Source organism: Triticum aestivum, chromosome 5B, assembly GCF_018294505.1.
Source record: "Triticum aestivum cultivar Chinese Spring chromosome 5B, IWGSC CS RefSeq v2.1, whole genome shotgun sequence".
Lineage (NCBI taxonomy): Eukaryota > Viridiplantae > Streptophyta > Magnoliopsida > Poales > Poaceae > Triticum > Triticum aestivum.
In genome coordinates, this window is record NC_057807.1 from 701,883,971 (window position 1) to 701,895,269 (window position 11,299).

At 45.0% G+C, this 11,299-nt stretch overlaps 2 protein-coding genes and 1 pseudogene across 2 annotated transcripts; 1 reads left to right on the forward strand and 2 right to left on the reverse strand.

The window, feature by feature from the left end:
* Nucleotides 1-3,749, forward strand: part of LOC123115339 (probable peptide/nitrate transporter At3g43790) — a 28,827-nt pseudogene extending 25,078 nt beyond the window's left edge.
* Nucleotides 3,750-4,424: 675 nt separating this feature from the next.
* On the reverse strand, nt 4,425-4,895 carry LOC123117814 (uncharacterized). Its single transcript, XM_044538487.1, has 2 exons — nt 4,779-4,895; nt 4,425-4,666 (listed from the first exon to the last, which is right to left on the reverse strand). Exons 1-2 carry the CDS (start codon nt 4,873-4,875, stop codon nt 4,434-4,436), a joined length of 330 nt encoding a protein of 109 aa, XP_044394422.1. The 5' UTR covers nt 4,876-4,895; the 3' UTR covers nt 4,425-4,433.
* Nucleotides 4,896-7,916: 3,021 nt separating this feature from the next.
* Nucleotides 7,917-8,902, reverse strand: LOC123117815 (uncharacterized). Its single transcript, XM_044538488.1, has 2 exons — nt 8,703-8,902; nt 7,917-8,350 (listed from the first exon to the last, which is right to left on the reverse strand). Exons 1-2 carry the CDS (start codon nt 8,794-8,796, stop codon nt 8,112-8,114), a joined length of 333 nt encoding a protein of 110 aa, XP_044394423.1. The 5' UTR covers nt 8,797-8,902; the 3' UTR covers nt 7,917-8,111.
* Between the last annotated feature and the right edge of the window lie 2,397 nt (nt 8,903-11,299).

The following is an 11,299-nucleotide window of genomic DNA, read 5'->3' on the forward strand; positions in this document are numbered from 1 at the left end:
CAGTTTAGTACGAGTAAAAAGCTTGTTTGATAACCAAACAAACAAACCTAGACCCAGACTTGTACTCGCACAAGGCCCAGACCCTTTTCACAACACGTTCTTTTTTCTGGTGACAAACAAGCAGGCTGGGGGTGGAGGCCTATGTACACAATGACAAATACAGGAGCTAATAAGTTGGCATCGGGAGGATTATAAACAGGGTGATGTCATCTTAGATGTGATATATTATGTCACATCTAGATGATACATAGTCAGACCCGGGTTACTATGTGGTATATTAGGACCAATCAAGGTAAAAAATATCGTTTGAGTGGCTATGATTAATTAAGAAGTACTTAAATGTTGAACACCCATTCAACGGCGGAGCTATATGCAACTCTGAGGGGGCCGTGCCCCCCCCCCCCCCCCCCCAACCCAAATGCATGCAAATATTTTTTACTAGGTAGCCACGCGCACACGAACCTGCTAAGTGCTCGGCTGCTCGGCTTTGAAGGCTGAGCAGTAACTTGTATATTTTGGTGTGCTTAGTTCTCATATGAAGCATATATCTTGCTAAATGCTAATCATACATGTATTTTCCGACCAATATGGGTAATATAACTATATAAGTAAAATTGCTTGGAGGCTACAAGTTCTGGTTTGCTGAAGTTGGTTCAGTTTTTTGTCTTTGCCCCCCCCCCCCCCCCCCCCCCCCCCATTGATTCTTATCAAGTTCCGCCACTGCACCCATTGTTGTGTTTGCACTCTCCAGGCCTATGCTTCAGAAGTCTGTACAAAGGAACACCAAGCGCTAGGAATTTCTCTTGTAAGAATAGTTCATCTTTATGTTTTGTGTTTCTGACTCGGTTACTAGCTGATAATTATATCAAACATTATATCGTAGGTCACTTCTTCACGGGCAATAGCTCTTATTATTGGACCAGCCATTGGAGGATTTATTGCACAAGTGAGGATCAGTCCACTATGATGTAGAGTTATAGAATTCTATTCCTGAATTAACATTGTATTTAACCGGTTTATCAAACTAAGGGTCAATTATTTCCAGGAGCATAGAAAATATGCTACATGTGGTCTTCCAGTAAAGCCATCACTGTAATAATTCATTGAGCCGCTATAAGTATAAGTAAAAATGGTGCAGACCTTGAGAATAATATATATATCCTCTACTAATTGGTGCAAAAGCGAAAGACTGGGCTAATAGGCGAGAACTTTTCTGCCATGGCAGTTCAAAGAAATGCTTTATTCCGAGGGAATTTCCACAGAATCTGTATTTAACCGTAAAAGTGATAACTAGAACATTTGTTCGAATGATGAACATAACATGTCTCTTTGGAGACTAATTAGTGATCTTATATGACCCATCCTGGCTAACATTGTGTATTCTCTGTCCTGCATCAGCCTGCAAAAAAGTACCCGAATCTTTTCTCTGAGGAATCCATATTTGGGAGGTAAATTATTACTTATAATAATGTTTCAATGATATAAATTTTGCAGCATTGGGAATATAAGATAAACTTTCAAACATCTTATAGGTTTCCATACTTCCTCCCTTGCTTGGTCATATCGGTACTAGCTGCAGGAGCATGTGTTGCATGTATTTGGCTTCCGGTATTGCTTCAAAAATCTCCCTATGATTCTGTTCTATACCATTAATTCCTACTTGAATGAGTGAACTTTTAGGAAACTCTGCGCATGTACCGTGATGAAAAAATAGAAGCTATCGATACAATGGAGGTACAAGTTGATGACTCAATCTTAGAAGATGGGAAAATTAAAGAATATGGATCGGAAAGAATGGCATCTACAAAGAGCCTACTAAAGAACGGCGGTTGATGTCAACAATAATCCTTTATTGTGTCTTTTCTCTCCATGATACAACTTATTTCGAGGTAAATCTATATTTAGGTATCTCAAACATACCCAGCAACATTTTAGTATGAAAATATGCTTTTACCTATCTTATAGAGAAGAATCATACTAGGAACCAAATCAACTTTTTTTAATAAGGAACTAAAGCAACTTTCCATGTGTTCTGTAAATTTCATCTTTAGATATTTTCACTGTGGGTTGTGAGCAGCCGAAAATACCAGGGGCTGAGTTTAACATCTCAGGACGTTGGTACTGTTCTAGCTATCTGAGGTATGTGATGTTTCTTCAACTCATATAATATGATCATTGCACAAGCAGCAAGAGAGACATAGTAAGCCCAAAATGAATGAAATCGACATATGCACAACATTGCTCCTCTACGTATTACATGTAGCATTGGTGTTGAATCCCTTTAATTACCTTAAGGTTGTTTTGTTTGATATCGTAGGGTTTGGTGTTTTGGTGTATCAACTTGTGATTTACCCATTACTTGCCAAGTATGTTGGGTTAATCAAGCCATTGCGCTTTGCGGCGGTATGTGAGAAGACCATTTGATGTCGACATACTCTTTAATACGGCGAATCTGTTGTACAGTACTAAATGTATGTTTTTTCAGGTATTATCTGTACTTCTCCTTGCAACATATCCTTTAATGTCCAATCTATACGGCATGGAGCTCAAAGTACTCATCAGCATAGCTTCGCTTTTGAAGAATATGTTTGCAGTAAGTCAATTTTTATGATTGAAACAAATTGCTACCTTGCTATTATTGTTTATGATTTGTTTAAAGTGAAATAATACAAATTAGGGGTGTTACTTGGGTGGGGTCAAAGAACCATAGAGCCCATCTAGTGCAAATAAAATTCACACATCCCTGCTTACACTAGTAACCATCCTATAGAAACATGTTGACCATCAAGAGAATATCAGGCCGGAAGATTATTAAAATATTCCTTTAGAAAATACAAACATGTTTATGAGGATTTTTGGATGGTCTAGACAAACCATATTTGAGCACCACTCACACAAATGAAATAAAATTAATTGTTCAATATATTTGGAGAAAGCAAGCTCCGTAGACAATGATTTTAATATACAATTTAATTATGACCATATATTAGTGTATCATCTACCTGCAAAAATAATAATTAATGTATCATCTTAAATGGAACAGGCCACGATTACTATTGCCTGCAACATTCTGCAGAACACATCGGTGGTATGTATCATTCATCTCGTTTTATTTCGTTATGAGACACCTTTGCTACGTTCTAACTTATCTGACGAAAACATGTACATCCACAAGAACAAAGGGGTGATGCAAATGGTATTTCAGTGACCCTGATGTCGATCTTTAAAGCAGTAGCTCCAGCAGCAGCAGGAATTTTGTAAGCGACCAAATAATGAACCCACGGTTATGCACATGTAGCTAGTGAAGTTAAATTAGAGACACTACCACAGATTTAATCCCTGAATAAATAAATACACTGTGTGACTTCATGTATTTGTGCGATGAATATTTTTCATACTTTTAGGTTGTGTGATCAGATGTGGCATGATATCTTTTTCTTTCAGTAATTTGGTCTATGTAAGTTGCTTCTGGCAATACCATCAAGCATGTTTTCTAGATTATTGATGAGAAGAGTTGCATACGTAGCATGGACTTGGTTACAATGACTCCATTTTATTGGGTTGAAAATATGTATTGTGACTGGAACCTTGGCATCCACTGTACCAACAGAAACAAGCAGAAGCTGCCTGATTTTAGTCAAGGGACCGTGTATTTTATTTTTGGTAGAAAAGGGATTGTGTGCCGCTCTTATGCGTGCACCCCATTCCGCGACGAGCTCTACAAGCGTAGAATCTTCGGCATCCTCTAGCGCTGCATTTCACCTGAGGAAGGTCAGTAGAACCTTGCAGAAATACACTCGCGGACAGCGTGCAGCTTCCCAAACTTTGGCCAAACAAGGCTTAGCCAGAATAGACATATAGTACTAGTAAACAACGGGATTTTTTACGGTACATCATACTACTTCTAGGACCAGAATCAGATAGTACTGAATCATCTCAGCCATTGACTAGCAGGGTAGCTTTGTCTTTTTTTTTTTTTGATTGATTTGTAGAATCCTTCACCATGATCACCCTCGTTTGGCCTCGTCGTTGCCATCGCCAGTCATCGTCGGCGTCCGTTCATACAGTACGATCTGTCCACTGTCACTGCTGTTCGTCTGTCCTATCGGTTTTTTGTCCATCGGTGAAATTCATCGACGCTGTGTGCGCGTTGTTTGTGTACAGGCGTACAGCCGCCGGCTGGCGTACGTGACTATCGTATACATATGCGTGATCGCCGGAAAGAAATCGGCTTGTCACGTAGTACGTAGTGCATCTGGCGTTCTGGACATAATCGATCGATCTGGAAGGCTAGCTTGTCTAGCTTTGTATCGGGATTTCCTCGGCGCACGAGGATCAAAGGACTGAGAATGGACGGTTAGTATTGTTTTGATGTACCGTAAAAGGTCTCACAACAAAATGCGAGATCGATGCGCGCGCAACAAGTTTTCATTTCATTTCGACCTCGATGGCGGGGTGCGCGGTCGCTTCCCCCACCTCCAGGCGTAATCCGTCTCGAGCAGGCCTTGCATCTCAGCGTCCGCATCGTCCGCGCGCATCTCCGCCGTTGTAGGCCCTGACCCGCCGCCGGCGCCAGTTACGGGGCCAGCCTTCCCCGCGCCACTAACCACCACGTGATGCAGTCCTCCTGCAGAGTTCAGGCCATCTTTGGGGTTGAGCACGGCGTCTGCATGACAACGGGACCAGCTCGGGTTAATCAATCAACAAGCGGCACGAAGCAGATCTTGGACAAACAAACAAGCAAAATGGCATAGATCGGAGAGGAACTCTCGACTCACCGTGGCGAGCGCAGGCGGCGGTGGGAAGGTAGAGTGCGAGCACCGAGGAGAAGAGCAAGGCGGACACAGCAAGGATAATAATGTTGACACTAGCCATGCTGCAGCTCGTGGCCTCGTGGGTGAACTTCCTTTTGTGTATTATGATCTAGAGCATGCTGGTTGATAGCGAAGAAAGAAGTATGAGGGGGCTTTGCTTTTTATAGCGGAGGCACCGCTCGTTAAGGGCATCTTCAAAACTGACCCACAAATGTTTTCATAGCGAGGGGACATGATACGAAAGAGAGTCATTTAATGTTAATCACAAAGTGTCTGATTAAGAGGAGAAAAAGTAGGTGAAGACACAAGCAGAGAGAAGAGCGAGGGACCATGCATCTGCGGTTGAGAGGAGAGAGAAAAGAGGGACCATGCATGTGATTAGTCAAGTGCATGTTCGGACTTCGGCAAAGCCACCACATTTGTCTCTTGGACACCGAAATTTGTACGTCGATTGCTAATATACAGATTTTCGTTGCATGACAAAAATAGTTCGAACATTGTGGTCCACACATATGGTGAAGATTTCAGGGTTTACTTTAATGATGCCCTAATCTGTGCAAGTTTTTTTTTTTTGAGCCGCTAATCTGTGCAAGTTGGTGGTATGTAGCTGGCGAGACAAAAATACGTACAATGTGCTCGCATGCACCTACGGATACTCGGCCATTTCTTCAGATCCAATCGAGCACAGAGGAGAGCATCTGTTCTTGCCGTACTGCCTTGCTAGCTTTCTTTAAGAAACCTAGCCTTGGAACTGTTTATGGTTGATCTAGTTGGTACGTCCTGATTGTGCTTGGAGTACAAACCCAAGGCCAGGTATCCAATGTTTTACTTTTTCAAAAAATGAAGACTATTTTTAAAAACTTTCAATCTATTCATCAACTGTCAAGGTAGCATAAAAAATATAAGAAGTAGATCAAAGCGTGTATGTTTATCTTAACATGTCGAGTCATCAGTGTTTATACCAGGCCTGACTTGCTAGAAATCGCATTAAAACGGTCTGAAAAGGGTAGATTTGTCGGTGTTTATTGAAAAAAAAACAAAAAGGGTAGATTTGTATTTCCTAAATGGAATGTGGTCGTAAAATCAGATCCGAGCATAGAAAGTGGTGGTTTTTTGTATTCACTCTAACATATCACACTGGACCTTTAACTATACATGTATGCATAACTATATATGTATGCAGTATAAATGTGTAAGGGCATGTCCAATGCAGACCCTCAAACCACATGTATACATACGGATTGTGCAGTCAAGACATGTTTTGTCATCCAACATAGTCATGTATCCGTCCGCTGGCCGGTCCTGTCGTTCTTTTTCCCACAAACTGGAGGATGGGGGCTTTGCAGGATCCAGACCGCTGCCACGCACGCCTCCGACAACCCTAGCCCACCTAAAATCCTCTCCCTCACATGTGCGCTTTCCTGCCTAAAGCAGTCACGGCTGCTCTAGAGCGTCAGCGCCGCATTCATGCCGAGCAGAGCAGATGTGACCTCTCATTGGAGCCGACATTAAGGTGGCGCACAGGCCGAGAGCGCCGCCTGCTTGAGGCCCGCTGCATGTGCCTTCTCTCCGCATTAAAACTGACGTGTCAGCTGAGAAACCTACTCCGGCGCCCCAAGCACCAGACGTTTGTTCGCATGCGGTTCTTGTTGTTCCTCTTGTCTCGAATGCTTGTATGTAAGGGCATCTCCAACGCCGACCAGCAAATTTCCTTCCGCATCCGCCCGCAGACATATGGTACCAGTCAGCGGACACGGATGCGGGAGAACGCCATCCAACATTGCCCGCATATATTTCAACAACTATTGATCGAAACAGATGAAATCCGTTTAAACTGGGCGGGTTTTCATTCAAGTTCAGATATAATTTACATAAACAAACAATATTTCAACCATTTTACTAAAAATTATAAGTAAAACTAAACCCTATATTGGACGACCACCTCCTAAGCGTGGCCACCCTGTCCTGCCGCACCACCTCACCGTCCGTGCCGTCGTCGTCCCTCCAGCGCTGAAACGATGCTGGAGGGCCACGGCAGCCTTGTCTGGCGGCTGATTGAAGCTCACGAAGGAGCCGCTACGCCTCCCTTTTGCGGTGCAGAGGGCCGCCTTGGCCACTGCGGAATGTGTGGGCAGCGCCCTAGCAGCGGCCTTGTCCTTGCCGGTGTTGGCGGAGCAGTTGCTAAACGATCACTCATCACTGATCTTGGCGAGCTCACCGTCAAGGCAGTGGTGGCGCCGGGTGGCCATCTCCACGGTGGTGGCGGATCGGTCGAGCGCCCACACCGTGACGAGGTCTTGGCGAACGCAGAGCGATGACTGGCATTGTGTCGGTCGTACCTCGCCTGCTGCTGAACCGCACGCTCCACCCCGGATACCACGGTGGACGAGCCGGAGGCACCGCCATAACCGCCTCCTTCGAGGTAGTGAAGGATGCGGCCACGGGCCTTGGCTATTGCGGGCGGTGATACGTCTCCAACGTATCTATAATTTTTGATTACTCCATGCTACTTTGTCTACTGTTTTGGACTATATTGGGCTTTATTTTCCACTTTTATATTATTTTTGGGACTAACCTATTAACCGGAGACCCAGCCCAAAATTGTTGTTTTTTGCCTATTTCAGTATTTCGAAGAAACAGAATATCAAACGGAGTCCAAATGGAATAAAACCTTCGGGAACGTGATTTTCTCACCGAACGTGATCCAGGAGACTTGGACCCTACTCCAAGAAGTGCCAGAGGCGGTCACGAGGGCGGAGGGCGCGCCCCCCTGCCTCGTGGCCCCTCTGTTGCTCCACCGACGTACTCCTTCCTTCTATATATACCTACGTACTCCCGTCAGATCAGATACAGAGCCAAAAACCTAATTCCGGCGCCACGGGAGGCCAGCGAGCACAGGTGGCATGGGCGGTGGAGGACAAGCGGGGACGATGGTGGACGAAGGAAGCATATACTGTTTTAAAAAGACAGATCGTGTAGTGGCGCGGCCATCGGCCGGTCGAGCAGCGCCTAGCTTTGGCCATAAACATTGGTGCGGAACAAACAAGCCTAATTTAACGTAAAATAAACAGTCTTGCTAAGTCTTAGTCAAGTCTCAGTCGATGCTATATTCATAAGATTTTCATTAAGATCCGTGCGAAAAAATATTCAGTTTTTTCTTTTCCTCTCTTGCATGCTATGCCATTTGACATAGATTTGGATAAATCTCAGTCGACTAAAACCTAACCATACCCATAAATAAAAGATAAAATGCCAGATGCGGGCGCTACAAAAGTTCATTTCATTTCATTTCAACCTTCACGGCGCGTGGATAAGGGGGCTGCCTGGGCGCCTCGGACCCCTGTAACTGTAATCTTTCCTGAGCGTCTCGGCAGCCGCGTCCGTGTCGTCCGGGTGCTCAGTCGTGGCCATTCTCGGCCCTGAGCCGCCGGATGCGCTCGTGACGGGGCCAGCCTTCACCGCGCCACTAGGCACCACACGAACACGATGCAGTCGTCCTCCAGAGTTGATACCATCTTTCGCGTTGAGCGCCGCAGCTGCATTACAGCGGACCAGCTCGACTTAACGAATGTAGAGGAAATATGTGGCGCAACACAATTGTATTCACATCATGGGATGCCCATATATAGCATCCATTTCCGAGACAAGTAATTTCGAACGGAGGGAGTATAAGAGTAGTATCGTTCAAGGCTAAATTCTTAATTACAGAATATGTACTCGAAAATCAAACGGTACAACTAGAGCTAATACATGTGATGTACGTGCATGGGCGTGCACAAGTCGACGTACGAACAACAATGAACAAAAGCGGGACGAGATCGACAAGACCAATCTCGACCGGGCAAACAAAGGGCATGCATGAATGGAAGAGGAAGTCGACGTACTCACCATGGCGAGCACGTGAAGCAGCGGGAAGGTAGACCGCGAGCACCGAGAAGAAGAGCAAGGCAGACACGAGGATGATAATGGCACGAGAAGCCATTTCGCAGCTTGTGGGTGAGCTTTCTTCCGTGTGTGTGTGTGATCAAGAGGTTACGAAGAAAGAAGCTGGAGGGGCTGGGCTTTTTGTAGGGATGTGTGCAACATGGTGGTATGTAGCTGGATCAAGCTCATCGTTTGGATTCATTACCCTTTTCAGAGTGAATTAACAAGCACACAAAACAAAATGTGCTCGCAACTACTCCAACATGGTGCCAGCCCATGCTCGGCGAAGCTAGGGTGGCCATTTCTTTCAGATCCAATCGCGCTCAGAGGACAACATCGCTTCTTGCCGTACCACCTTGCTAGCTTTGTTTAAGAAACATAGCCTTGGGAGTGTTTGCGGTTGATCTAGTACGTACGTCCTGATTGTGCTTGGAGAGTACGTACAAACCCATGCCAAGGCCAGGTATCCAACGAGTACATGTATATTTTGACATATTATCTACGCGACTACGCATGGTTGGAGTATAAATGTACGATGCTTACCTCCAAGGCTCTAACTTCAAAACCGGTTAGGAAATACCAATAAACTTTGAAAACAGTTTGCTTTATCGCACCCCCTTCTAAGGGCAACTCCAAAGGAGAACCTCAAATTTCAGCATGTCCATGGATAGAGGCCATTCGTTCTCAAAAGAAAACGGACACAGCAGTGTCCCTCATTTCTCCCTGGCCAACGCTAGGCGCCGGCCGGCCGGGCCTAAATTTCGGCCTGTCGCGTGCTAGCCGTTATATGAATCTGCTCCCCAACTGCCAGATCTGGTCAACGCTCGTTCTCTCCACCTGGTGGAGAAGGTTTCAACATTGTGAACATACAGTAGATCAACAATCTTCCGAGGAAGGCCAACACTGTTTTGTAGTCCGAAGAAGATTAAGAGCAAGAGCAAGAGCAGGGACGTAGCTTCCTTGTAGGCATTGGGGTCAATTGACCCCAATGAAATTAGGAAATGCTTCATTAATTTACTACTAAACACTATCTATTTATTGAAGATGACCTCATTGCCATACACATGACCCCAACAACCTTTTTTTCGAGCTTCGTCCCTGAGCAAGAGCAAGAGGAAGATGAAGAGATGGGTTTCACGGATTATTTTTATTCGGCCACCCGAATGGGGCGAATGTCGACCTGAAGGGTGATACATCTATTTTGTATCAGTAGTTCCTATTGTAATTTATCCTATTTCAGTGATATAGTTCACAATATGATGCAGTTCTAGCCTTTTCCCTCTTAAAATGCAAGGTATACACACTGATCATGGTCCATATGATATCGTGTCTACCCTTGTATACTGCAGCTTGTCTCCTCGGCACTCTAGCAGTGATATGAGTACCATCTATGGCGTCAATACAATCCTGTGCTGGCATGAAAACATATTATTATTGACAGTATGATAACATTGCAAGCATTTTATGGCATGAAATACGAGTAGTGCTCACCTTGAAATGTGGATACCATCTTGGGCTCGTGTGAATCTTGTGCGGAGTTTGCCCAATTGGTGTCTTGATCATCTCTCCTCTGAGCTCCCCAATAGCATACACGACTTGTTTGAAATACCGGGACATTGTCTCATTGTATCTTCTAAAGGCGTTGTGGATAACCCTGGACCTTTGATTATGACTGACAACATGAAGGAACATGGCAACTTGCTCTTCCACAAGCGTGGAAAATGGTGTTCTTCGCATTTGAAGCATGTTCACTGCATCTATGTCGTTGATGTTGTAGATGTAGTTCATATTGGCGATCCTCTCCCTACCTCGGATCCACAATGGACCATACATAATGATAGGCTATTCACTACGACAAACGGCTCTCTGATAAACCTACATCATCCAAGCATGAATAACTGCTATGAGTATTAATGGCTAAATTACAATCTTTGTCCGTTCGTCCATACCGACCTAGACATTGATATAATGATAAGCAATAGCAAAATCTAACCCACACTGTGCCTAGCGAACGAACATAGGAGGGGGGGTGTATGTTTTACCAGCTTCGGAGCCAACAAGGATGATGAGTGGGTGGGGGGGGGGGAGCATTGCTGAGACGAGTAGGACGAGACAGATGCCAAGAAGAAGGGGAGGGGCAACTCCTGCTACTTGAGAGTGAAGCTGTTGGCACCGCCGCCGCTTGCGCAGATCTGAGTCGCCGCCGCCGCCGGTGCCAACAAGTCCTAGAGAAAGAGGTGAGCGAGTAAATGGTGGCACATTTTAGCCACCCGCCATCTCCGCGCTCGGTCTCCCCTACACCGTCGCCTTTTTGCGCTCGACTTAGCCTGGCTCGCTAGAAATGGTTAATTCGGCAGTTCCTAATGAGCCATGTTGTGGGCTGCTTTAAGGTCCATGAGCGTGCAATCCAGGCCCCCATGTATGGTACCAAACGCGATATTTTTGCACCCATTGGGCCTGTTTGGGTTTTATGCAGGTAACCAAACAACTCCTTAGTGAAAGACATCTTGATCTGGTAATGTCTTCTCTCCCCTGCTTCAAGATCCGCGTGACTCATCCAA